Source organism: Tiliqua scincoides, chromosome 4 (genome assembly GCF_035046505.1).
Source record: "Tiliqua scincoides isolate rTilSci1 chromosome 4, rTilSci1.hap2, whole genome shotgun sequence".
In the NCBI taxonomy this organism is placed as follows: domain Eukaryota; kingdom Metazoa; phylum Chordata; class Lepidosauria; order Squamata; family Scincidae; genus Tiliqua; species Tiliqua scincoides.
In genome coordinates, this window is record NC_089824.1 from 133,077,167 (window position 1) to 133,104,568 (window position 27,402).

The 27,402-nt window shown below is 41.7% G+C and overlaps 1 protein-coding gene across 4 annotated transcripts in view; it reads left to right on the plus strand.

The window, feature by feature from the left end:
• The window catches only part of PTBP2 (polypyrimidine tract binding protein 2), a 70,856-nt gene that overhangs the window by 23,703 nt on the left and 19,751 nt on the right, over nucleotides 1-27,402 (plus strand). For all 4 annotated transcript variants that reach the window (XM_066623618.1, XM_066623619.1, XM_066623620.1 and 1 more), the window contains exons 3-7: nucleotides 2,800-2,875; nucleotides 13,894-14,066; nucleotides 20,091-20,234; nucleotides 21,334-21,498; nucleotides 23,813-23,923. In XM_066623618.1, the coding sequence (XP_066479715.1) occupies nucleotides 2,800-2,875; nucleotides 13,894-14,066; nucleotides 20,091-20,234; nucleotides 21,334-21,498; nucleotides 23,813-23,923 (669 nt within the window). The remainder of the gene's footprint in view (nucleotides 1-2,799; nucleotides 2,876-13,893; nucleotides 14,067-20,090; nucleotides 20,235-21,333; nucleotides 21,499-23,812; nucleotides 23,924-27,402) is intronic.

A 27,402-nucleotide genomic window follows, 5' to 3' on the forward strand; every position in this document is an offset into this window, starting at 1 on the left:
GTAAGCTGAACAGCCTCCAAGAAAATGCTTCCCCTTGCCCTGGGGAATCTTTTCCGCAGCATCTCACCTGCTTTCAGATATTGCCAACAGCTTTGGTTTTCTATATTTTAAAACAACGTGGTGTTCCCATGGTTTACTTTTCCTTGATGTCTAATTGAATAATTGTGCCCCCTGTGGTGGTACAAATGTAAATAAAATAGCAGGATCATGAAGATTATTTTTACTATGCAACTTTCAGTAAGATTTGTATAATGCTATTTTAATCTGTCTGCATTCTTGAAAATAGAAGCTGAACAGGTTGTCAGTTTTTGATGGGAGGTGGAGAGCACCCTTCACCACCATCACCACAAGTTGATAAAAGTTCCCAATCCTTGAGTAGACCAACCTTCACTTTCATCAACAAGCTTGCTCACCCAAAGGCAGGAGAAGAAATTCAGTGCTATCTCTGACAGTGCTGCAATTTATTTCAGGCCTGTGGGTAACCCAAGTTTTGTTCTTTCCATAATGCATGCCCGAAGGAGCTTTTCAGCATATTCTATTGCTGGTAAAGCATTTAGATCTAGTGTCAAAGTGAAGGCCAGTGTTTTACCAGCCAAAAAAATACACTTTGAGAATAACTTGAGGGACTGTGTACAGAATTTGTACCCAGCAGTAACTGTACATAGGGTGTTGCAAGGCAGAAGTAACCCACATAATCCTAGGCTACAGTGTGTCAAAGACAAATACCACCCAAACTGGACTACCCTTTGACACTTTTTATTACTTCTCAGAGAAGACTTGGATGGCTTTCCTTGTGGAATCTGGCACCAGCAGGACACCCAAACTCTGCTTCTAGCAGCTAAACCTTTGAGGGGTACAAAGAAAAAGCATCAGTTGTAGCAAGTCTGGGCTGACTTGAACCAGAATGGGCTCTCAACAAGCAGTGCCAGTAGCTATTGCTGATTGGGAAAGGAGCCTTCAGAGGATGGAGCCAACTTTTGGACAATTTGTTTGCATTGGATGCTTCTACCATGCTTCTTCAGCCCTCGCCACTTATATATTTCCTAGATCTTCTCAACTCTATAGGCCAAGGAAATCCTAAGAAGAGGGCATTTTCTTTTTCTGTTGCCACACCCCGGTTTTAAAGGCCTTAACTTTGTAGTCTTGAGGTAAAACTATTTAGCATCAAAGTAGGTCATATCAGTGAAAGTTTCTGAAAATACCACAAAGAAGAAATTTGAGGAAAAAATCCTTCTAGTTATTAAGCCTGAGATTGCAATCCAATACATGCTTTCCTGGAAGTAAGACTAATTGAAAAGAGTGGGGCTCATTTCTGAGTATACTCGCTGTAACTGTATTCCAAACCACACTTACTTGAAGGATTTTCTCTTTAAATTAGGAGCATGTTTTTCTATGAAAATAATTCCTCTATTGTGTTTGCAATGGTTTGATCTAGCTTCAAAGCTACATCTTCTTAGACAAGGGGATAATTCTGGAATAAATGTTTTGTTTGGTGCTCTGAATATATGGGAAGATGTTAAGCAAGATTACTTCCTTGAAGGCAAGGGTCATAATCCAGGATACCTCAGACTTTCTATATGCAAGGCTAGTAATTACTGGTGGAAAGTATTTGCTTTGCATTTCACAGAGAAACATCAGTGCCATTGGCTTCTAGTAAAATACATATTTTGATGCAGTTATATTTTGATGCATCATACTTAATGTATGATGATGTTTGACTTTACAGTCAAATATATTTTTTGTGGTTTTCCTTGTGCATTGAATCCTGCTTTTCTATGTATTTGAAAGCATACATAGAGAGCATACATAGAGAGAAAGCATACATAGAGAGAAATGTAGAATTTATAATATACTTTTGTAGATAATATACTTTTGAAACACTTAAAACTTTAAGTTGGATTAACAAGGGTTTGATCACAAGGTGATCAAACTGGACATTTTTTAAAAAATTGGACTTAGTTTTTATTAAATTTGTCGTTTGAGTTAAGTTTGTCATTAGACATAGGCATTAGTTTGTTGCATTACTATGTTTCAAAGCTAGAGGTATGAAATGTAGTTGAGATATTCTTAGGTTGCAATCCAGTACACACTTTCCTAGGAGTAAGTGCCAGTGAACCTGAGACTTACTTTTGAGTAGGCATGCATAGGATTGTGCTGTTAATTGCTTAAAACAGTGGTTCTCACACATTTAGCACCAAGACCCACTTTTTAGAATGAGAATCTGTCAGGACCCACCGGAAGTGATGTCATGACCAGAAGTGACATTATCAAGCAGGAAATTTTTAACAATCCTAGGCTGTAATCCTACAAACACTTACCCAGGAGTAAGTCCCATTTACTATCATTGTTAATAACATATACTGTATATAGTAGCCTGTTAAAAGTACAGGTCTGTCACATTTCCCCAAATGCAGTCACATTCCATGGTAGCATCAAGTCCAATATATTAAAAATAAAATATTGAAATGAACGGGGACCCACCTGAAATTGGATTGTGAACCACCTAGTGGGTCCCGACCCACAGTTTGAGAAACACTGGCTTAAAACATTTGTGATTATTTTATGACCTGTTGAATAAATCTTGCTAGCTTCAAAATTTATGATAGAGCTTAGTAAAAATATTGGCTTGCTTGGATATAAATTACATGTTAAAAAACTTCTTTTAGGTAGATATTCAGTAAAAATGGAAAGGTGGGGATCTGTGAATTGATTTTTTTGCTCTAAATTTTCATCTGAAAATTTATGTTTATCTTTTTAAGCACTGGTCGTAAAAATAACTGATATTGTTTTTCTTTTTAGAGAGGATCTGACGAACTTCTTTCAGGCAGTGTACTCAATAGTCCAAACTCTAACATGAGCAGCATGGTAGTTACAGGTAAGTGATGCTTTTTAAAGGAGCCATTCATCTTGATACAAAAATTATATCTGTCTTAAAGGATAGATATAAATTGGTATAACGATTACGTTGGTATAACTATGCCTTTTCCGTATCTGTACTTTGGAGTGTAGTTTCTGTTTGTCTTAACAGATACCAAATAGAATAGACCAGTGGTCTTCAACCTTTTTCATGCCATGACCACCAAAAATAAAGTAGAAGACGAGAGACCCACTGTTGATCCTGCCCACTCCCTCTACCTGTACATTACTCACTCAATGACTTCCCCCTGCAGCCTTTGGGCCACCTTGTCTTTCAGAGGGCATCTCCAAAAGAACCTCAGACATGGCTGGGGGATGGGGCTCCTGCACCCTGGGTCCTCCCTCCAGGCCTCGGCTCTTCAATAGGGTCATTTTCTGCTGTCTGTTTGGGACCAGTGCCTCTCCCAAACCGAATCCTCCTCATTCATCATAACAGTTTAAATACAGACAGCCCTCTTAATGACCCCATCTGTCCCTCTCTCTAACCCAACTCCAATGATGCCTCCCACTTCTGGCCTCTTGATTCGTTACTTCTCCTCCCCTGTGACCCCCCCCCCCCAATCCTCCTGTTCCCTGGATTGTTTCTTCATGCTCTGCTGCTGCAGCTCATCTGCTGGCATGATACAAAAGTGAGGACAGCCTGCTCAGAGCTCACCTGAGTCCCTTCGTGGCTTGTAACTGTTGGTGCTGCTGGCAGTGCCTGGGGAAGCTTCCTGAACCCCTGATTTGTTTCTTCTTCGTCCCTCACTCCCTCGGGTTCCCTGGATTGCTTCTCTGTGCTCGCTTCCTGGTGTGATACCAGAGTGAAGGCAGCCCACTCAAAGCCCCCCTAAGTCTTAAGTGACTTGATCCACTTACCAGAGACTGCCTGCCTACTAACATGTGGCCAGTTTTGCAAGCCCCTTCCAGGTTGTCCTTATTGCAGACCATAAAGTTAACCCGTAGAAGTGTTGCTTCTCATCTAGTTATTGCTTACTGAGAACTGAGGGAGGAAGTGGATTGGTCAGGTGGCTATTTTGGGATAGCTCCCAGACTGCTTCCCCACAGCCAAGACTTTGCGACCCCAAAGTTGAAGATCACTGGTATAGATTGACACAGATATAAAGGATTTTGAAATTGGAAGCAATATAGTTGACTTTAAATTTGGGCTTTTCTTTTTAAAAGAGATCCCTCTTAAGTCTTTTTTTCCAGACAGGTACATGTGGATATATGCACTTTATCCCCCCCTCCCACTTTTGTTCTGAGTTGTGATGTAATTTATTTAGTACCTGGTTTTGCCTATTTTCCTCGTCCCTCTCCATCCTTTCCTTTTATGACACGTCTCTTAGCTTGTAAGCCCATATGTCAGGGGACTGTATGTTTTGAGCTTTGTACACTGCTTACAATTCAAGCCTAATCATGTGTACTAGAAGTAAGCCCCGCTGAGTTCAATCGGATTCATTCCCACTTAAGTGTATATAGGATTCCACCCCCAGACTGCAATCCTATACACACTTAACTGGAAATAGTCCCATTGAACTCAGTGGGGCTTACTTCTGAGTAGATATGCTTAGGATTGCACTTCTAGAATATTAAGTGTATAATGGGAGCAGGGAAATACTTGTGAAATTATGACATACATTTGAAAAGTTATATCAGCATTGCAGATAAAATGGTGAATGTTTAACTAAACTTGCTTGACCTTCACTTCTCCCCCAACTTTGCAGTATCATGGGGAGAAGAGAATCCCACTCTTAGCCTCTGTGGGGGTGATCTACAATAGCAATGTGCTATTGTAGAGGTAGTGAATTCTTCATCTTTTGTATTATCGTAACCTGCCAGTTACTTGCTAAATTTAGAAAGAGACAGATAGAGCCATGTAGCTGTATCCCTGAAGCAAGAGAGACTCACCCAATAACCTGGAGGCAATTCTTAATTACCAGGCAAGTTGCTAATTATAAGCTTCAGTTATGTAAATGTTAGTAACGATATACTGTAAACACATTCCTTGTTTACAAGTCTTCAAGCAAGGATGAAATTATTGATGTAGCAAGATATTTAAAATTACCTTAAGTATTGAAACTAATTCTGAGTCAAAATGATGGTTGAATGTTGCAAACAATTTCATGCCCTTGTCTAACAGTCCCTCTTCTTAATACCCCAAAAGTGTCCAAATGTTTGCAAGGGAAGGGAAGTGTCCCTGCAGCCTGATAAGGTGAGAAGCGTTCCTCTTGCTGAGAAGCATGGTTGCCTTGGCAACAGAGACATTTCCCCCCCTTTCATCTTAATTCAAACTGAGGGCAAAGGATTGGTTTCATTAGCCCTCAGTGATATAGCCAGTCATACGGTCTATGTGACACCATAATGTCATTGCATTCAGTGCATGATTCCTGCTTTGAAATCATGTAGTGCAATCTTTAAAACTGATGATCCAATATTATGCTGCTGATTCTACACAAACAATATGGTGGGGAGACATAAGGCACAAAAATTGAGGCTTCTTGTGAGATGGGATTGCCTTTGCATCCCTCAGAGTCCAGGTTATGTATAAGAGAAGGCCTGTCTTCACTCCCTAGCTGTGAGGAGATAGGCTACCTTGTGGTGTGCTAAACAAGAACCATCCTCTCTGGCAAGTTGGTCTGCTGAGGTCTATTTTTCATGTCATTACTGTAGTTAGTAGGAAGCCTGAATAAATCTTAGTGCCTCAACCTTTGTTTCTGGCACATAGAGAACAGAAATATTATTCCATCTCTAATTAGTAATTTGAGGCTTTAATACAAATTAACATCAGTTGAATTTCATACATGTTTATTTCAAGTTTTTGAATAGAACATAGGGAACCTATCATTCCTTGTGATTACAGATTCTGTGGAGATCAGGCATTGTAATTGGTTAACTTTCTGTTAACAATCTACTTCAGAGTTTAAAATTGCTGAACCAATTCCTGGGTATATTTGGGGTGCTGATTCCAAAAATGGCATCCATTTTGCCCTATCACATCTAGTTTTGGAGACACTGCGTAGCCCCTTTAGTGAATGGTTCAAGCAGCTTCCTCATGAGGCAGCCTACACCATGGTTTCCTCATGAGGAAACTGTTTGAACCATTCACTAATGAGGCTATACTATATCTCCAAAACTAGACGTGATAGGGCAAAACGGATGCCATTTTTGGAATTGGCACCCCAAATTCATATCAAACCACCATAATATTTGGGAAAAACTTTTCTGACCCTCAATTTTGTAGGCCTGTGTAATTATTTCTTCAATGTGTTTTCTCTTCAGCTGTTTATCCTGGGAACCATCTAAATAGTTAAGCAATAGGAAGGTCTAAAATACTTTTTTGAATGTTTTCCCCTATTATTGTCTCTTTCTCAGTAAATTATGATTTCAGTGTTGGATAATGTTTTGAAAACCAATTATATTAATTCCTCACATATGAACATAAGAGGTACATCCAACAAATGTAAAATTGCTTTCTATGCTTTATTAACAGTATTTATTATTAACAGTATTTATATACTGCTTTTCAACTAAAAGTTCATAAAGCGGTTTACAGAGAAAAATCAAATAACTAAATGGCTCCCTGTCCCAAAAGGGCTCACAATCTAAAAAGATGCAAATGAATACCAGCAGACAGCCACTAGAACAGACAGTGCTGAGGTGAGGTGGGCCAGTTACTCTTCCCCTGCTAAAAAAAGGAGCACCCACTTGAAAAAGTGCCTCTTACCCAATTAGCAGGGGTTATCTTTCATCTTCTAAGTGAGTAGATACCACAGGAAATGTTCTTTATTGCTTTGGAACATGTGTACCATAGCACCCCTGTGTCTGCGGGTTCCACAGCCATGGTTTCATTTACTGGGACCCGTGTTTCTCAGATCCCCTCCCCCCGTTGCACTCATGAAATGCCTCTCTTCATTTACAAACACATTGGAAAAGGAAGCAGACAGCAAGAACCTAGACTTGTAGCTGCGAGGAATGCTAGAGGAGGTGACAATGAAATTGTTAATAGGAAGAAGACAGCAAAGGAAGCAGAAAGACCGTGAGAACTCTGTACTCACTGTTTCATGCTGGTGTTCTTACTGTCACCTCCTATAGCATCTAAGAATCTAGGTTCTTTCTATCTGCATCCTTTTCCAAAAAAGCTTCTTTTTGTACTCCCCAGTTGTATTCCCCAATTGTGCACTTTGTTGTTCAGGGGAAGTGCAACCCCATCAAGGACAGATTATTGCACCATCACCACACCATCATGTCTCCTAACCAAGGGAACTTCTGTGTTGTCCAGACTTAACTCTGCTTATTAGTTCACATCTAGACCTTCATCAACTCCCAATACTGGTTCAGAACTCCACAACTTCTCCAGGTGGGGATGGAATGCAGAATTGGGTATCCCCTGCGTATTAATGACCTCTTATACGAAACCCATGGATGAACCTCCTCTAGCTGTTTCATATAGATGTTGGGACAGCATGGGGGACAAAAAAGAACCCCACAAGGATACCTTTAACCAATGACCATGACATTTAGCAGGAATTCCCTAGCATTATCTTCTGAAGCCCTGCAAAACATTTCCCACCCACCCATCCCAGCTAGACAGTCTAGATCACTGGTTCCCAACCCATGGTCCGGGGACCGCAGGTGGTCCGTGAAACCCTGAGAAGTGGTTCGCGAGGTCTCAGGAAAAAAATTACTTTTGATCACTTCTAGCATCTCGTTGAGCAAGCAGTTCCCCATGGACCATCATAGAGAGCAGAGTAGCTGTAGCTGCAGCTGGCAGCAAAAGCATCAAACCACAAATCTTTATAAATAATAAATCTCTAATAAATTTTTTTCTAATTACAAATCCTTTCTAATACCCAAACCCGTGGTGTGGGCAAACCTGGAGCTCTGCTTATCTTGCATCCGGAGCTCAACTCTGGTCAGGTTTGGGGGGGGGGGGGGCTGAAAACTGTGGGTTTTGAAAATCTTCGGTTTTCATTATCTGTGAGTGTTTCAGGAACGGAACCCCCATGGATAATGAGGGATGCCTGTATTACAAATTTAAATGTATTTTTTGTGTGCATGGGTGGGGGTTGCTTGTGGTCCCTGACAATTCCAACTTTTGCCTCAGTGGCCTGCAGTGGCTCCTAAAGGTTGGGAACCACTGGTCTAGATAGACTCTCAGTGATCTTTGATCCTTCTAACAGAAAGGGCAGAGAAAAGCTCCTTTAGTACCCAGCCATAGGTCATCCACTTGAGTGACCAAGGTTGTTTCAGTACTAGAAGCCAGACTGAAAAGGATCCAGATAAACATTAATGGACTTAAACCGCAGAAAATTTCTTGTACATCTGTTTAAGTGGTAATAGATTATCTCAAAAAAATATTCAAAGGCAGATATTCAACGTTTTATGAACATACAGTCTTTTTCAGTTCAACTCATCATGTATTCCCCGGTTAAAATAATGGTGACTGTTTCCAGCAGCAGCAATGATGTCAAAGGGTTTTTTTCCTTGCATTGTTTACCTACTGTGCTCTGAAAAGATCAGAGTGTCCTGTTTGGGAATTACCTTTCTCTTGTCCAGTATCAAACCTGTTTCAGCACTGTCATGGAGCTATACTGAAATGACCTGTCACTAGTTCTGCCTTAGGCAGTATGGTGTGAGTGCCTTTATATGGTACAGTGCACTGAGGCTAAGATTCCATTTCATTGCTTCAAATTACAGAGTTGTAGAAGGGGCCCTAGTGCTGTATTTTTCTGACCCAGTAATGCATGTGATTGGTTCCTTAGACCCAAGCATGTATGATAGAATAAGCATCTTAGCCACTTCAGGTGCCCATTTGGGAGAAAAGAGGGGTATAAATTGAAAGAATAAATATTGCCTTTTGCCTTTCCCAAAGAGCTGTTATATTATACAGTTCAGTACTTTTAAAGAATTAGCTTTTGGACCTTTTAAGCAGATTCCCAAAATAATGATGAACATTTAATACCTATTTCCATAAATTCTTATTTGCAGATAAAGGTTAGTTCTTCTGTGCTTTCTAGACATCATTTTGATCAATAGCTGAATCTTCTTGCACAAGCGGCCATGTGAAATATCTTTATCTACTAATAAATGTGGAAGGCACAAGGTCTGCATACATATATACATGCACATATCGCCTTGGGTGCCTTTTGGGGAGAAAGGCAGGATATAAATGGATAAATATAATATATAAAAATAAAAACATGTTGTGTTCGTAGTTCTATGATCAGGTACCTTTAGGCCCTTTCATAGATAACACTTTTTTCTATGAAGAGGTTCCTGTGTAGTGCAGGGTATCTTTCCTTGTATTCAAGCTCTGTCCCTACCTCATCAATATAATTGAACTGTGTGTAAAAGAGCTGTCACTACTGGTGCAGGTTCTCTTGTACAATACACCTTTGTTGGACATGTGTGAAGCACAATGTTACCACATCTACCTCCTAGGCGCTGCCATCTTAGATCACTTGTGATTCTCTCAAGATCCAAGATGGTAGCACTCAGGAGAGCTGGGAAGAAGGGGCGCCATGAGGAAGGACACTGACCACAGTAAGTTTTTTGGGAACCACCGACCTATCCTGTGACCAATTTGGTCAGAAAATTGTAATCTTGTTGAACTGTAGCATGGTTTTCTGACTGCTGCTTTAACTGTGGTAATAAGTGACCTCTGTCCAACCATTACATCACACTTCAAGATATTTTGAGCACAGCTTTTACCTGAGGAATCAGCCAAGGGGATTGCCCATCTCCAGCAAAATTCTTAGACTGAATAGTGTTGACACAATGCCCAAGATATATGGCTGCATGTATAAACTTCTGTCCCATGGACTAGGTTCACCAAGACTCTGATGGGTGATTCTATCCCATATTAGCAAGCTTCTGCAAATTCACCAACCCTATATGGTTTTGGCTGCAAGTGGTAGTATCTATAATATTTTTCTGCCCCAAAAAATCACAAATTGGTTTATGTGCAAAAATTTTCATTTTACATATTGTAGAGCACCTCAGAGGTGCTCTATGATATGTAAAGTGATTTGACTTTAACAGTGGAGAGGAAGCTTCTTTTAACAGATTGATAGCTTATAGTTATGGGCAGATCCTAACCATTCTGAAATTGAGGTTTCAGTCTGAACTGTCCTTTCCTTGGAGTGTTTGTAATGAAGATTTGGTTACTTCTCATTCAATGGGTTGTGCTTTCAGGGCTCTAGCCTTTGTTGAATGGCTGTTACACATATTGTATGAAGCAAGAAGTTTATTGAATCATAATACTGCTTAATATGGTTGACTCCAGATAGGATATAGTGGTCACATGATATAAATGTTAAATCAGTAATGTCTGATATGTGACTGCATTTCAAAGACCCATGCTGGCATATCACAAGTATCTTTTTTATTTTTTGGTTAATTGCACCAGGGCTAAAGCAGTTTTTTTGAAGCTGCCAAAAATATATGTTTCCACTTAGCTAGAATATAGGCACTTGAGTATAAATTTAAATATTTTAGTCTCACTGTTAATCAATATAGCCATCAAACAATCAGTTTGGTTTAAAATGACTGAAGGTTGTTTATGAGCTGGTTGAAGCAAACCAAGTAACCAAGGTTTCATATAGTACTATGGAATAAGGCCAGTCTCTGGAAAATCTGCTGCTTTTTCCCTTGCAATTTGTAGAAGCAACTCATAATTGAAAATTTTTCAGACACACTCTGCTGTGCTGACTCAACTGTTGTTCTGTTAAAGTGTAGTATGGCATTTATTGATGGAAAAAGGGTCGGACTGTATAAAAATTAAACTATGCCCTTATCTATTGGTATAGGAAGCATTTGCAACAGAATGCAGACTGGAGTATAGTTTCTCATAGTCCTGTCTATGATAATAAGCTCCTCACACATTGCACTTGTATCTGAGGACTCTGTGTGCCAGGGTATAAGTCATCCTGATATTATTCTTCCAGGCAGAAAAACTCCAGCTTTCTAGTATTTTCCTTTCAACTTTCAATGTTCTAATTTTACTTTGCTGGTTTTAAGTAGCAGGATTTACTTTCAGGATTGCTGTGTGCCCCACTCTAAGATTTGTAAAGAGTTGAGCCACTAGCAATACCTGAAGATTAAATGTTTACTCTTAGATCACAGTCTGATCCCTATCAATGCTTATAACCCTTTTTGCTAATTCAGAGTTAAAAGGTACTGGGTGCAAATACTTTTGTGTTTTCCTGTTGCAGCATTGGAGGTGGAGCTCCTCAGGTGGAGGACTTCCTGAGATGGGTATCTCCTCTCTTTCTCTTTTGAAGGCAAATATTCCAGAAACATCATACTGCGTACCTCCCAGTCTTCTTTGAGCTAGCAGGGCTGTTTACTGCTTTTCTAAACAGCAATCTTGGAGAGGTCTGGAGCAGACGTTTTTCATTTTTCTCTTCCCCCTGCCTCCGCTGTAGTTAGGCAGGATGTGTACCTGTAGTTGGGCAGGATGTGTGCCTGTAGTTGGGAACTGCAATATGACACCAGAAAATTCTACTTTTAATGAAACTATTCAGAACAGCTGCAAGTAAGGCTTTTGCACACTGGCTGCCACTAGCTACCCTAGCTCATACTGCAGTGTGGAAGGACACTGCAGAACTGACCAAAATCAGATTGTGACGCTATAAATGCAGTGGAATTGGTTGGCACCAAAATATCCACTGAAGTTGACAGAGCTTTCTACTGAAGTGGCAACCTGTTGCAGCTTTCTTTGAATTCCTTGCCATCAAATTGCTCTGTCTGTTAGCCTTTGGGAGTCAGGATTTATAGCCCCTGAAAAAGCAGTAAACACCACCGTGACTTTGCAGCAAGACTCAGTCATCAAGATATATGAAACCTCACAGAAAATACAAATGGCTTTTCCCCACACTTTGGTGTTTGTGGACAAGGATCTGTGATCAGCCACCCTGAAGTGACAGACCATGGCCATATCACCCGTAATAGGTTTTCCATAGTTACCTGATCTTTCTAGACAGCCTCTTCTTTATTTATTTAAATGTAACTTTATTTTAATGTGTCAGTCACCCTACAACTTACAGATTCCTCTTTTTGGATCCTACACCTGTTCTTTAAAGTCATATCTAAATTTCTATTTGTGCCATTTTTTGTTTCAAACTTCTCTTCTTGGTGACAGTCACCTTAGGAAGGAGCATGTCAGTCAATAAGGACTTAATGCCTTTTTAATCCAGACTTCATAGTGCTCTGTTCAAAGCCAAGGACTGAGCATGAGTTTTCTTCAAAGCTTGTACTCTATCATTGGGTTATGACCCCATCTCCATGTCCTTATTTATAATATTATGATCTATTTGTGTTCGATACTGAGGTGACTTATACAGTTGTCAAAGAGTATGGTTTATTAGCAATATGGGTGTGTTGGTGCTCATTCTTCCATTGTTATATTCCCCTCAATTGAAGAATATTTTGCAACCTATCCTTCATCTCTTCACCCCCCCCCAGCTACAGTATATCAGTAGCTGACATAAAAGATCAGCTACTGATATACTATGTTAGCAATTGTGTATCTCACTTGTAAGTTTTATGCTGTTCCTAATCAAAATGCCTATCTTATCAAAAATGTCAAATTTTTGGAAGCCACTGACTTCATCTTTTAGCAACCATTAACATCTGCTTTCCACTGCTCTTTGAACACATTTTTCTCACAATAAATAAATCAACCGCATGTCCTGTTGAGAAATACATTAAATTATCTGAATTTTGAACTTAGTATTCTGAATGTTTGTAGACTTTTAAAATAAATTCTTTGTATACTATTAATATGCTCTACTGTCTTTTCTGAAACAGAAATGAAGGCAATACATTATGACTGTTGAAAAGGAAATAGAATCTTTCAAAGTTTGGTGCCATGTTTTCTTACAGCGAATTAATTCAGTTTCATAGACCTCTGTAGTTGGCAGCCTATAGTTGAGGACCCTATGCTCTGTTGCTAATCTGGCCATGTGTGTTGCTTGAAATAAGCCTTGCATTTAGTAGCTGAGACTTAATAGATACTTTCATTTTGAAGGCAGGAGTTTCTGTTGAATATCTGTATTAGCATGACTTATCCTAATTGCACTGTATGCAAAGATAAAGCAGAACTGCCTATCCTATGGAATAGTGGAGAACTGATGTGAAGAAAGAGATCAGAGATGAACTGAGTAGCTTTCTCATCTGGTTGGTATTTCAGGGCTCGAGGCTGTCTTAGAGGCATGCTAGCAGATTTCTCATAGCACTATAGTGGCTCTGTGCCATTCCTGATGACACTGTATATCCGGCACAGTGCTGGAAGTGAAAAATTAATGTGCTGTGGTGGTAATTTGATGATCTATTATCACTTTGATAACACAAGCCTACATTTGTTGTCATAATAGTTTGATATATTTGGGGTACTCAATCAAAAATAGCATCAGTTTTGAGCTATTTGCTCTAGTTTTGGAGGTACGGCATAGCCACTTGATATGCCATTTCAAGTACCTTCCTCGTAAGGAAGCCATGGTGTTGGCTTTCTCACAAAGAAGCTGCTTGAATCTGCATATAAAGTGGCTATGCTGTACCCCCTCCCCCAGACAGTTGGGCAAAACCGATGCCATTTTTGGATTCAGCACCCCCAAAAATCCTAAATTCATTCAAATATTCTTGGCAACAACAAAAAAATCTGTAGGCCTGTCTAATCTCAACATTTATAATAGTTTTACTGTTTTTATGCTGCTTTTCAGCACTTCAGGCAATTCATACTGTAATGGGTGAAGGAAAGAAAATATTTGATAGGTCAGCTTAACATGTATTATTGAGAACTGTGACTGAGCAAAGTAGCAGCTACCATTTTCTTGAACTCTTTCCTTCCTTAAAATTTCCTGATAAAAGACAAATTACTCACTTCACATAGTGATTTGGAAATTGTACGCTTGCACTGAATGTATTTTTCATGATGAGTTTGTAATAAATAGAGTAGCTTTCAGATATGAAATAAATGATAAAAATGTCTTTCAGCCAATGGTAACGACAACAAGAAATTCAAAGGTGAAGATAAAATGGATGGGGCTCCTTCGCGTGTTCTGCATATCAGGAAATTACCAGGGGAAGTGACAGAAACAGAAGTTATTGCTTTAGGCTTACCTTTCGGTAAGGTAACCAACATTCTCATGCTGAAAGGAAAGAACCAGGTACTTTTTAATTTTTGTCTTACTCTTTTTGTATGGAAAACAACTTTCTACCCAGTAGTCTTGGTTATTTTCTTTTTCCCTGGGGTGGGGCCATATCCTAGTATTGAAGTTGGAAGGTGAGATGTTTATTGACACTGCATTTCAGAGTCTAGTGCCCTAACCGCATATTAAGTTCTTAGGTGCCAGCATTCATGGGCTTGGGCACAGTATTTATGCACCTGACTTCTGCAGGGATGAGGAAGAATCAAAACTTAAGCACCATAATAAAACGTTGAGGCATTTGTTTTTAATCCAGCACTAGCTTGAACTTGTATTTTGCTGTTCTGTGGCACAGAACATAGGTTGTTTTTTTTTTGGGGGGGGGGGGGTGTTATGTTAGGGTACTATTCAGTCCAATTAAGCATTTTTTTAAGGCCCAGCTGCTTGCAATGGGAAGGAGAGTTGGGGAAAAAAAATACAACTCTCCTCTTGAAATTAGTAATGCTGTTATATATGGAATAGTAGATTTCAGACAACTTTCTCACTGAGCACCAAACTCCTTCAGAGTTCAAGCCTGATCCTAAAGGGGCTTGATTTAGTGCAACAGCCTTTGCAGCCGGGTCCCCATGTCCCAGACGAACACCCCAGTGCTTCCTAGTAGCAGTAGCTGCTCCTATGTGCTTGTGCACACACGCAGAGGAGTCTTCAGGCTTTTGAGCATGTTGGGCTATGCTCCTGTTGCCTCTCCAGAGGATAATTTTGGGAAAGGAGGAAATGATGCCATTGGGAATTACTCGAGTAAAGAGGTGGATCTCGCCCCCAATTCCAAATTTGGCCTTCCCTTTAATGAATGAGTTTTGGCTCTGTTCAAACAAAGTTTTTGTATAACTTTCTTGATTTGAGCCCAGTAGAATTTGCCTATCGCTAAAGATCTGATAATATGCTATATGGTCCATATAAGGGAAACCTGGCTGTGCTTGCAGAGAATGATGGAGGCTTGTAAACAAACACTTGGGGAAGAAGGAGCCACTGACTGGTGTTTTAAACAATATATTGTCTGCATATATGTCACTGTAGCAGCTTATTTTTTCTTCTTGTGCTAAGCCCTAGGAAAAACTAACCAATGAGTAAAACAATAATCAGCAGCTGTCTCTGTGTGTAGTAAAAGGGGAACCTGCAGACTCAACCGTCAGATCTGTGCTGTTTTCCTATAAATCCTGACTTTCAATGAAATGAAACTTTAAAGCTTTGATGGGATGGTTTTGTGGTTAAGATAATTTGCCAACTGATTTCCATTCTTTTAAAAACATTGTTTCAATATTTGGTAAATAGTTTTCTAACGTTCTGCTTTGTGCAGATTATTTTTTGTATCTAAAATTATTTCCCAGGTATTTTCAAAATTCAAGACTATTTGACCAAATATAAGTCATGCTAGTTTTGCTATACTGATGAATACTTAAGGTTAAAAAAGCTTTTGAGGAGCTCCTCCTGACTCCTTAAGGCAGGGCTTTTCAGACTGGGGCGTCGCAGCACCCCAGCTTGTGGGTCCTTGCCTGCTTCCCCTTAAGGGGCGGAGACAGCTAGGAGACAGGGAGGAGGCAGCAGCACAGTCCCCAGGATTGTGCCACTTAGGGGGCTGCAAGAGCTTGGATACACTTACCAGAGCCTCCTGCAGCCTCCCCGGGGGTGTGGGGAGCCTTGCGCCACTGTCCGCAGGGCTCCCCGATGCTTCAAAAGTGAAAGCGGAGCAATTGCGTTCCACTTCTGGTTTATCAGAAGTGGAGCGCCATCACTCCACTTTCTCTTGTGAAGCTTTGGGGAGCCTTGTGGAAAGCCGCGCAGGGCTCCCCGCACCCCTGGGAGGCTGCAGGAGGCTCTGGTAGGTGTACCTAAGCCCTTGCAGCCCCCCCCCCCGCCCCTGCAATAACTTACTGTGACTTTGAAACTCCCTGGGAGTATGAAAACCGCAGCCTTAAAGTGAAATTGCACATAATCATGTTTACTCAGAAGTCTCCCTTAGTTCTGTGGGACCTGCTCAAAAGTAAAATATGTATAGGTTTTTAGACTTTCTTTAACCTAGACCAGGGGTCGGCAACCTTAAACATTCAAAGAGCCATTTGGACCCGTTTTCCGGAGAAAAGAAAACCTTGGGAGCCACAAAAGCCTCTTGACATCTAAAATGAAGATGCATCTAACACTGCATATATAGTTTTTTTTATCTTTATGCTATGTATAAAAAAAACTATAGTGTGTTAAAATCAATGGGATTTCATTTGACTCCAAAGTGGAGTCAGGGGAGGGAAAAAAAACCCGACAGATGCTGCTTTGCACTGAATCGAAGCAATGGGAAGACTTATGCATGCTTACTCAGAAGTAAGCGCCTCTCTGATTTCCATGGGGCTTCCTCCTTAGTCAGTGTGTGTAGTGTTAGGATCGCATCCTCCACCATCAGACTTCTTTTGGGAAGTCTGCCCTGTCGGTTTCAGAGGGACTGACTTCCATGCTCAGGTGCACTGACCAGGAGAGAAATCACACGAAGGCCAGACGGGCTGATTCCTCAATCCTAAGCATGCCTACTCAGAAGTAAGTCCCATTCAGTTCAATGGAGTTTACTCCCAGGAAAGTGTGCACTCCCTGCAGGCGCACTCCAGGGAGCTCCAGGGTCAGTCACCCCCTGCAGTGGGGTGGGGGCAACATTAAGGCAAAGGGCGTAATGAAGCCTGCCAGACTCAGAGGGATGGAGCCGAAGGATCCCCCTACCTGCTGTGTGCCGGGGGGGGGGAACGGTGGCAGGGTTAGAAGAGCCCAGCCTGAGCGCAGGGGAGGTGCACGCGCACCTCGGGATGAGCACTCCAAGTTGCGGGGAGGGGTCGGAGGAGGCTTCGAAGCGCAGCTTATCTGCCTCAGAAATGCCTTTGTATTTTTACATAGTAATTAGTTTAGCAAAGGGGGTGACAGAGAGGCACTCTGTCACCCCCTTTGCCACTTTCACCCGCCCTTCCCCGCTGAGCCCATGCGCCACCAGCTCTTCCTGCCTGGCCCCAGGGGTCCTTGCAAAGTGCCCCCCGCGCCTGCCACCAGTGACCCTGTCCTGCGGTTCAGCCCCCTGCAACTGCAGGGAGAAGGAAGGAAGGGCACAAGGAAGAGGTGCCCGGCTGCCCCCCCATGCCTGCTCGCAGTGGGGCGCCTGCAGGCGTCTGCTCGCAGTGGGGCGCAGAGAGCAGGTGCGGGAGAGCGCAGCTTCCCCTTCCTTTGATGCCCTTCCCCGCTAAGCCCATGTGCGGCCGCGCCAGCGCTGCCAGCTCTCCCTGCCAGGCCACAGGAGTCCCTGCAAAGTGCCCCCCACGCCCGCCACCAGCGGCCCTGTCCCGCAGCACCTGCTCACAGTGGGGCGCGGAGAGCAGGTGCGGGAGAGCGCCGTTGCCCCTGCCTGCCGAAGGAGCTGCTGTGGGCGGCACCCCAACCCCGCACTCACCAGCAGCCAGCGCCCGCAGCACATCGCACTGGAGAGAGGCGCCCTCAGGGCTGGGCTGGCTGGGCAGCGGCCGTGGGGAAGGCGCCCCGCTTCCAGCCCCCACTTGGGAGCCGCAGCAGACTGCTGAAAGAGCCGCATGCGACTCTAAAAACACAGGTTGCAGACCCCAGACCTAGACAAACTGAAACTATTCAAATCTAATTGTATACATTTTCAACATTTTTGTGTGAATGTACTGATTCAAGCTTACTTTAAGTAACATTATTTGTGAAGGATAGGAACATCATTTACTTACTTACTGCATTTGTATCCCGCCTTTCTCCCTGAAGGATCCAAGGCTGCTTACAACAATAAATAAAAAAATACAAAAACATAAACACAATTAAAAACACAGTTAAAACAAATTAAAAGCATCTCACAAAATGTAGCATCTTAAAAATAGCAATCAGACATTAGAGCAGTTTGTAAATCAAGGGGGAGGGAATTCCTTAAAGTTGGTGCCATTACTGAGAAGGCCCTATTTCTTGCCACCACCCCACTTACCTTCCTGGGTGGTGGCACTTGTAAGAGGGTCTTCTCCAATGACATAAGGGGTCAAGCCAGACTGTATGGCAGTAGGTGGTCTCTTAGGTATCCTGGCCCCGGGCCATATAAAAACCAGCACCTTAAATTGCTCCCGGAAACGAATGGGCAGCCAGTGCAGCCACTGGAGGAGTGGCCTAACAGAGTCGAACTGCCTACCTCCAGTAACTACACGGGCCACCATTTTTCTGTACTAATTGCAGTTTCCGAACTGTCTTCACGGGCAGCCCCACATGGAGCACGTTACAATAATTAATCTCAGTGTCACGGTGGCATGGATCACTATAGCCAGGTTTGCACAATCCAAGTATGGCTGCAACTGGTGCACCAGCTCAAACTGAGCAAAGGCCCCCTGGCCACAGCCACCACATGGAAATCCAGGAGCAGCTGTGAGTCCAGGCAGCCCCCCAAGCTGTGAACCTGCTCCTTCAGGGGGCGTGCAACCCCATTCAGTGTAGGACTATACTCCAGTGCCTGCATCGAGGAGTTCCGAACCAGGAGAACCTCTGTCTTATCCGGATTTAATTTCAGCTTGTTTGCCCTCATCCAGATTCCCACTGCCTCCAGACAGCACTCCAGGACCCCAACTGCCACCCTGGAATTTGGAGGAAAGGCAGGATAGACCGGGGTGTAATCAGCATATTTGATGGCATCCTATTCCAAATTCCCAGATGACCTCTCCCAGTGGTTTTATGTAGATGTTAAATAGCATGGGGGACAGGATTGAATCCTGTGGCACCCTGCACCTCAGGGGCCAGTGTGTCAAACAGGCATGCCCCAGCACCACCATCTGGAACTGATACAAAAATAAATGCTGTGTGTATGCGTTGAAATGGTGTTAGTTGCATTTGTCTGAACTGGACTACATAAGTGAAAAAGAGAGGCTTTGTTTGGGGGAGAGGAAATGTGAACCTGCATTTTACAGCACAATCCTATGCAGATTTCTTTGGAAGTAAGTTCAGTTGAATCAAGTAGGTTTACTCCCAGCTAAGTAGGCATAGAGCTGCAGTCTTGCAGTGCAATTCTGTGCATATCTGCTTAGAAGTCCCGTTGTGTTCAGTGGGGCATATGCCCAGGATTGCAGCCTACATGAGCTTTCTGTATATCCAGTTGTGTTGCTGGAGCTTGCAGAACTCCTTTTAGGAGCTGGGTGATCCATAGGCTTTAGTTAAGATTTGGCAGTCTTCAGATAGGCCTTGTTATCTGTTTATCAGCATTGAGGTGTTGGGGTTCAGATCTTTATTCTTTTCCTCTGGTCTGGCTGATACTTGCTTTTGCTACCCTGATAGGCGTGGTCCATGTAAGCACATTCTCTTTCTGATTCTTTATCTATGTTTTGGGAACAAGAAGCTATGCAAGAGTGCTCTTCTGCATAAAAATTGCTGTTGGGCTTTTTGTCCACTTCCCACTCCCTTCTTTGTCTTTCATTAGGCTTTTGTTATCCTAGGTTCTTAGGCAGGAGCAGCTGCCAACCTTAACTGTTGCTGTTCCTATTTGGTCTCTCAAACTCTCCAAGTTTACTTCAAGTGGGCATGCTGGGAATGAGTGCACAAACTGAAACTGTGGCAGTAGTTTGTTCTTAGGAGAACTTTTGGCATTTATGTGGACTGTTAGCATGTTTTGATCCAAGGCTATGTTAACGCTTTTCCACAATACAATCTGGCAGACTGAATGGAGTATTCTTGCTCAGCATTCCATCCAGCCTTGGAGTGCTGTTTGGGGTAGGAGAGTTTCAGAAAGGAGAAAGAGGGGTGTGTGTGTGTGTGTGTGTGTGTGTGCGTGCGTGCGTGCGTGCGTCCGTGTAAAATGTTTGTACTACCTAGGAATTTCCTCAAGTATGTAGAAACTGCTACATTATTTTGAGGGAAGGAACAATGTGTTTTCCTTCCACTCTGATAGCCACTCAAGCATGCAGGTTTGCGGCTGGTATATATAAAATGTTGTATGTTGTAAATACTACAAAGTTCTTTCTAATACTTTAATTATAGGCCTTTTTGGAATTAGCAACAGAAGAAGCTGCCATCACCATGGTCAGTTATTATTCTGCTGTGACACCTCACCTTCGTAACCAACCAATTTATATCCAGTACTCAAATCATAAAGAATTAAAGACTGATAATACATTGAATCAGGTAATGCATTTTATATATCATAGTTAATGGTACACTGATTACTTCTGTGTAAACACCAATGCAGCTGACTTTGTTTCCTTAACATTTTATGGGAGGAATGGACTAGTATAGTAGCATACTAGATAGATTTCTTACAGTGCTTGATGCAAGTCTGATTTTAAAAAAATTAAGACATTAATAACTTCTTTGTTTAAGAGCTCAAGTTTGCATATAAAAAGAACTTGCTGCCTGCTTATGTGTAATGCACACTTTTATTTCCAGTATGTTTTAAATAATCCATTTACATTTCATAGCACTAGTAACGTCAGCTTATTTGATTGACTCTTCCCATAATGCAGTCACTGAAAAGTATATTCATATTCACTCTGGGAAATAACAGAGAATTTAGTTATTTGATCTTGAAGACATATGGAACCTATTCTTTCAGATCAAGACAGTATTCTTAAACAGGGAAACTACTGCTCCTGCAGGTTCTAACTTTAAAGATCTTTTTAAGTATTTGATGTTCCTGTTTCCTATGAAGAATGTTAAAGCAGCACTGACCCATGCTATGTCAAATGGTAATATCTTCATGTTCGTTTCTTATGTTCCTTCCTTGATCATACTAACAGTACTATAACGAGCAACATTTTTTACAACTTTTTCTGTTCTGGTCTTGGTTAAACCTTGTCTAGAGACTAGCATGACATTTGAAATTTTAACTGGTCTAAAAAGGTGATCGAACAATTTACTACAGGTGTTAAAAACTTGATTGATATTGAATTTTTTAGCAACTGTACCAATTAAATGAGACTGAAATCTAGTCAATGTATGTGTTGTAGTATGGGGCTTCAGAATAATTTTGCTTTTGAAGGAGAAAACTGCAGTTATTTGGTGGATTGTGCTCCCTTAAAATCCTGTTAAATAACTTTTTTCTCTATTTGTGAAGACCAGGAACTGTTTGTTGCTGTTTCAAGGGGAAATTATAGAGACTACTTTGCCACTAAAACTTTTTTTAAAAGTGTTTTGGGGGCAACTACTGAATATATTAATCTCAAAACTTTTTAACTTTTCTTGGTTTAGTTTTGAGTGTTTGTTTTTTCTTCTTCTCTTTATGTAGCGAGCTCAAGCTGTTCTACAGGCAGTAACTGCAGTACAGACAACAAATACTCCAATAAGTGGAACCACAGTTAGTGAGAGTGCAGTAACTCCGGCGCAGAGTCCTGTTCTTAGAATAATTATTGACAACATGTACTATCCTGTAACCCTTGATGTTCTCCACCAAGTAAGTCTCTTTGTGGGACTATATCCCTGATATGATGGTGAGCATGGAGCTGCATTATGTCTGTCTATTCACCCTTTGGGTACAGTCTAATACAGGGGTGTCAGACTCATTTCACACAGTGGGCCAAATTGCATTCATGATGCCTCTTGAGGGCCGGATGTCATTAAGCAGGAAGTGATGTCATGGGCAAGTCATGATGAGAAACAAGCACTTCTTCTTGCTTAGGTGGTCATTAACTGCAAAGTGATAGAAGAGAAAATAAGCTAATCTTGATCATATGTTCAAGAAATGGAGAAGCCCAATTATTATGTGGGTTGCCCGTTTAGCAGTGACACCTCAGCACAGCTTAGCAGCTGAGAGCAGCTAATGGTGGTGCTCGGAGAGCATAAGGGCTGTATACAGAGCTTCTGTGGGCCACATCCAGTCTACAGGCCCTATGTTGCACACCCCTTGTCTAGAAGAATAACCTTGTGTCATTTCTCCACTTTCTGGCATCAGCCGCTAAGAATGTAGAGTGGGAGGGAATGCAAGACACTGCAATAAAGTTCTGCTAGATTTTACAGAAGGAAGGCGAACTAGACATGTGGTCACTGTTTTTATCAGCAGATCCATGTTAACTCTCACCTTTGCCCAGAATTGAAAGAAGGTTATGGGCAGTGTTTCTGCTAAGGTGTGCAACTGCATAGCTCTGCTACCTGGAAGTCGGTGATGAAGCCTCTGGACATTATTTCAGGGACAAATGAGGGACATATTTTCAGAGACAGTTCAAGGGACAAATGGTCTGTACCTTGCAAATATAGTTTGGTGTTTTCTTCTCCAGTTTGCCAATAGTATTGGGGATGCCTGAGTGATACAGGAACCTTACAATGCAATTCACCTGGAATTTGGTGATGACTAATGTCCAGAAGCCTCACCCCTGTTGCGCAGCCACGGAAATGCTCTGTGCAGCAGTGTGAATTATTATAGGAAACATTGGTTTTGGGGAGAGGAACATTGCCTAAAATATGATGAATTTAATATTTGAAATGATATACACCTCACAGTGGGAAAACAGCAATTAGCAGTGTGTTTTGATATTGATGATGGGTCCAAGATAGAGTCTAAAAAAGAGGTGGTCACACTGCATCCTGGATCTGGCCCTCCAGCTGTTCATTGTGTTGGCATTATGCATTCTGGTGCAACTAGACTAAATTCAGGCAGCAGGGGGAAAAGCACTGTGACATGTGGCCATGTGATATTGCCATGTAGCAAAATATGATTGGCTGTATGCTGTTCCTTGACATTCTTGTACTCATTTCATGATTGTTCTAGTAAAAAGTTTGATGATGCAATATTGCTGAATCTAAGCAGATGTGGTCCCGATAGATTGGAGGGGGGATTACAGGGAGCACCATATAAACAGCAGGATATAAACATAATGTTGATTACATAGTCCCCAATTGGTTGGGATCATTTGTGAAGGAAAGAGAAATTAAGGGGAGGGAAATTGCCAACGCAATATCAGATATGGAATATGACTGAATGGTGGGGGGAGGGAAGCAGGAGTATAAGGGTGTTTTCTGTAGACCCTTAGAAATGTTCATGGCCAAAAATGTTGTGCAGTTCTACTTGTAGTGCCTGTCATTAACCTGTTTGCTAGAATGAGCAAGCTGGGAAGATTTGGAAATGGTTGCTGCCTATTTCAGAGGCCTTGGGTGGCTGTTTATGAGAAACCTCTTTTGACTGTGTTCTTATTTTTGTGTTAAATGATAAAATTTGTAATTTTTATGTGGAGAAAATCATTTCCACTCAGTACAGTTTAGTGAAGTATAACAGTCTGTCAAGAATTGTCCCTGTGCCTGACCGTTGATACAAATCTCCTTAGTATAGTGGTTCTAAAACTGGTGGGTTGCAACCCACCAGCCAGGGAATCACTTGTCCCTGCCCCTTTAAAGGGGAGGAGGAATGCAGCAGCACAATCCCTAGGATTGTGCTGGTGCCATGGATGGGAAGGTTTTTTTTACTTACTTGCAGCTAGAGCTGCAGTTCTTGGTGGCCCTCCACAGGGCCATACCCCCTCCCCCCCAGAACTGCAAGGATGACTGCAAGGAAATTTAAAAAACAAAAACAAAAAAATACCTCTCTTGTCCCCAGTAGTAGCACAATCCTGGGGATCGCACTGCTGCCTTTCCCCATAACAACTTACAGTGCTTTAACTCCCCTGTAGGAGTTTAGGAAGCACTGCCTTAATATGACTAATATGAATCTCCTAAATACAACTGTTGGTTGTGAGTGTAAAGTTGTGTAATCATGAATGTTTGATTCTTTTAAACAGATATTCTCCAAGTTTGGTGCAGTTTTGAAAATAATCACGTTCACAAAGAATAACCAGTTTCAAGCACTACTACAGTATGGTGATCCTGTAAATGCCCAACAAGCAAAGCTAGTAAGTATATTTAGATTGTATTTACCAGTATGGGCCATTTGTTTCATATTTTACCAAATTGTGATAAGGCTCAAAATAAGGAATTCCAGAGATTGTATATAAATAGTGTTCTCTCTGTGAGTAAATACTTCTTCTTAAATCAACAGGTTGATCCCTGCTTATCCAAAGAACTAGCTAGGACAAAACTTAATAAACTATAATTTCTAAAGTCTCTTTGTTGAATAGGAATATTTGTTTCTGACCTTGGTGCAAATGACTAATTTTCTTCTAAAACTTTGAGAGTAATGGAACTTACTGAAATGGATTGTTTACTAAAATGGATTATTTTTAAGGAAATTGTCAGGAATAATTTATATTCTCATGTTTCTGGCTAGTTTAGAAATCTGTAGCATGAACATTGTTTTAAATTATACATTTGAGTATTTATATGCAAGATTTGGAAAATCTAAATAATGAAATGTAGAATTCACTTGACTTCAGGATAGGATTATGTGGCTAGAGACTATGGTTATACTGCTGCCTGGTGGTCTGAAGGTGGCAGTCGATGTTAAATAGACTTCACTTTATTTTAAATTTATTTCATAACAGTTAACCATTTCAGGAATACTGTACTTTAATGCCAAGAGACAAGATTGAAGGACTGGAAGACTGGTTGATCTGTTAACAGCATTGATGCTCTGGAGATCACAATACAATTTTGAATTAGGTGCAGTTGACTAGTGTCTTATGTGCGATAGACTTACACAAATTCAACTTCACAACGTCAGCAAACCAAAAATACTAAACCAGCAGTTTAAATAGTGCAGGTGTTTCTGCCCCATCATTCTTTGTACTAAATATATGCTCAGGAGGGAGCCTGAGATCAGAGAAAGAAGCTCTTGTTCTGTCTCAGTTTCTGCCTGTGTGTCATTTTTAAAGAGACAATACACATTTTTCAGATGTTGGGGACTTTCAAGGCAATTTTGAGTATATGCAATTTTAGCTTTAGCCACTGACTCTGGGACGTAACCCTCATGCAAGATACAGGATGCCTGTACTTTGAGTTGTCTAGATCAGGGGCTCATTCATTCAACCTCTCTGGCCCTTAGAACACCCTCCAGATGCAACCAGAGCATAGTTTCAGTCATGGTCGGTAAAGTGGGCCAGGGGCTTTCGGGGAACAAGAGGCTGGCCGCGGGCCGGATAGAGGCTCGCCGTGGGCTGCATCTGGCCCCTGGGCCGGGGTTTGGAGACCCCTGGTCTAGATGGAAGATTGAGAAGATTGTTGGCAACTAGTAGGATGGTCTAGGTCAGTGGTTCTTCTACATTTAGCACAGGGAGCCGCTTTTTAGAATGAGAATCTGTCCCGGAAATGACATCATTGAGCAGGAAAATTTTTAGCAATCCTAGGCTACAATCCTGCCCACACTTACCCAGGAGTAAGTCCCATTTACTATCATTGTTCAAAGAATATATACAGTAGCTTGTTAAAAGTACAGGTCTAATATTTCCCCAAATGCAGTCACATCTCATGGCAGCATGAAGTCTAATATATTAAAAATAAAATATTGAAATGAACAGGGACCCACCTGAAATGGGCTCGCAACCCACCTATTGGGTCCCAACCCACTGTTTGAGAAATACTGGTCTAGGTAATGTGCTCCTTGGTTAATTTGAAAGTTGAATGATAAGGTTGCTTTAAAATAACAGTGGGTTCTGCATGACTGGATTATCCAGTTGAAGGTGAACTGTGTGTGCCAGTGTGAAAATGAATATTTAAGAGACAGCTTTTCAACCAAGACATACAGGTACTTAAGTAGTATTGAAACCTTACAAAAATCCAGCATTACAGGGGGAAAAGATCATTTTCCAAATGGTGCTTGAATACACCAATTTCAGGAAGTGGGGTAAACAAAACCTCCAGTTTTGTTTTTTCTGTGCAAAGTGGAGAGATGAAACTTTTTTCTGCACTTTTTTTAGAGTGTTAGGGTCACCCTACTGTATGCACCCCATTTTGTGCACCAGGAGGGCAAAGATCATTGTTTTTAGGTACTAGAATTGTTTGCAGATTATCGCCTACATTTGTCTTACAAGACTTGTGTTTCCAGCAAATGACAGGGTGATGATGGTTGCTATTTCTGTTCTGAATCTGCAAAGCAGATGAGGTACCTGTTGCAGTTGGCAGCTCAATGTAAAATAGGAGGTTTTTTTCCCCCCCTCAAGCTGTTTACAGGGTATTCAGAGGTCAAAAAGCCACTCCCTCCTTGAAACTTGTTTTACTGAAGGAATCGGTGTCAAGATAACCACAGGGTCAGCAACAGACAGCACAATGTAAAATAGTAGGTTTTTTCTTAATCGGGGTTCCTTTCTGGACCACCCTGCAGATACTGTGAATCCGTGTAGATACTGGGGACACCCTTTTAAAAGGTAGTGAAGTGAGGGAAAAAGCTACAGATAGCCCAGCGAAACTACTGCATTTTCAGAATTGCAGGCAGACATCCAGGTTGCCTGCAGCCTCTTCTTGTTCACGCAAGGCTCCTCTCTTTCCCCAACGTCACCCCAGATTGCATCATGACCAATGCTTCATGATTCATTTTGGTGGAACTTTGAATGAAGAGAGGAGCCTCTGTGTGACTAGGAAGCTTAGACTGTAAGAAGCCCTGAAAACAGAGCAATTTCACTATGCTCTGATAGGGCCAGCTATTTTTGGCTTTTCCCTTCATTTTCTAAATCTTTTAAAAGTGGGTTCCCAGTATCCTCCAGATCCCCAGAAAACTGAAACCATGGATACTGGATCTGAAGATACCAGTGCCCACCTATACAGGGCATTCACAAATCAAGGAGACCTCCCCTGTGATCATGCTCTGTAAAATCTTGCAAGAGCTAGAGATACACAGTAAAAAAAAAAAATTAGGGGATTTTTGGGGGCAGGGGGTAATATTCTTGTGTGAAGTCAGCTTCTGAGTATGATTTACATAAGGATCTAAACGTCAGCACCTTGGACAGTACTGTTAAAAAAACACACACACTTAGTTCTTTTAGCCAGGGTTACTCATTCTCACCAATCACGTATCAGAAATATGGAAATTTTTGAATATTTTCTGAAGGCAGTTTCCTCTTTTTGGAGGTCCCCTGAAACTGTTGTGTTTCACACACAACACTCTCTCTCTCTCTCTCTCTCTCTCAATGGTGTGGTAACACCACCTCAGTAGAAAATGGGCTCAAACAGCACTCTAAATTACTTGTTTGAAACAGTCATTTTCAATCCCTCTGTTTGTCCATGCAACTTTGTATTGATTGCAAAGCTGTATAGCAGTGGTTCCCAACCTGGGAGTTGTGATCTCCCCCCCCCCCCATGTAACAAAATGTAGAAGTGGATCGTGAATAACATCAGGGACCCGTTCTCATGTGTGGGGAGGCCCGCAGACAGGGCTGCGGGGCTCCTGCACCCTCCAGAGGGCCAGTGCAACCTCCCTAGTAAGTGGGAAATCCCTCTTTTT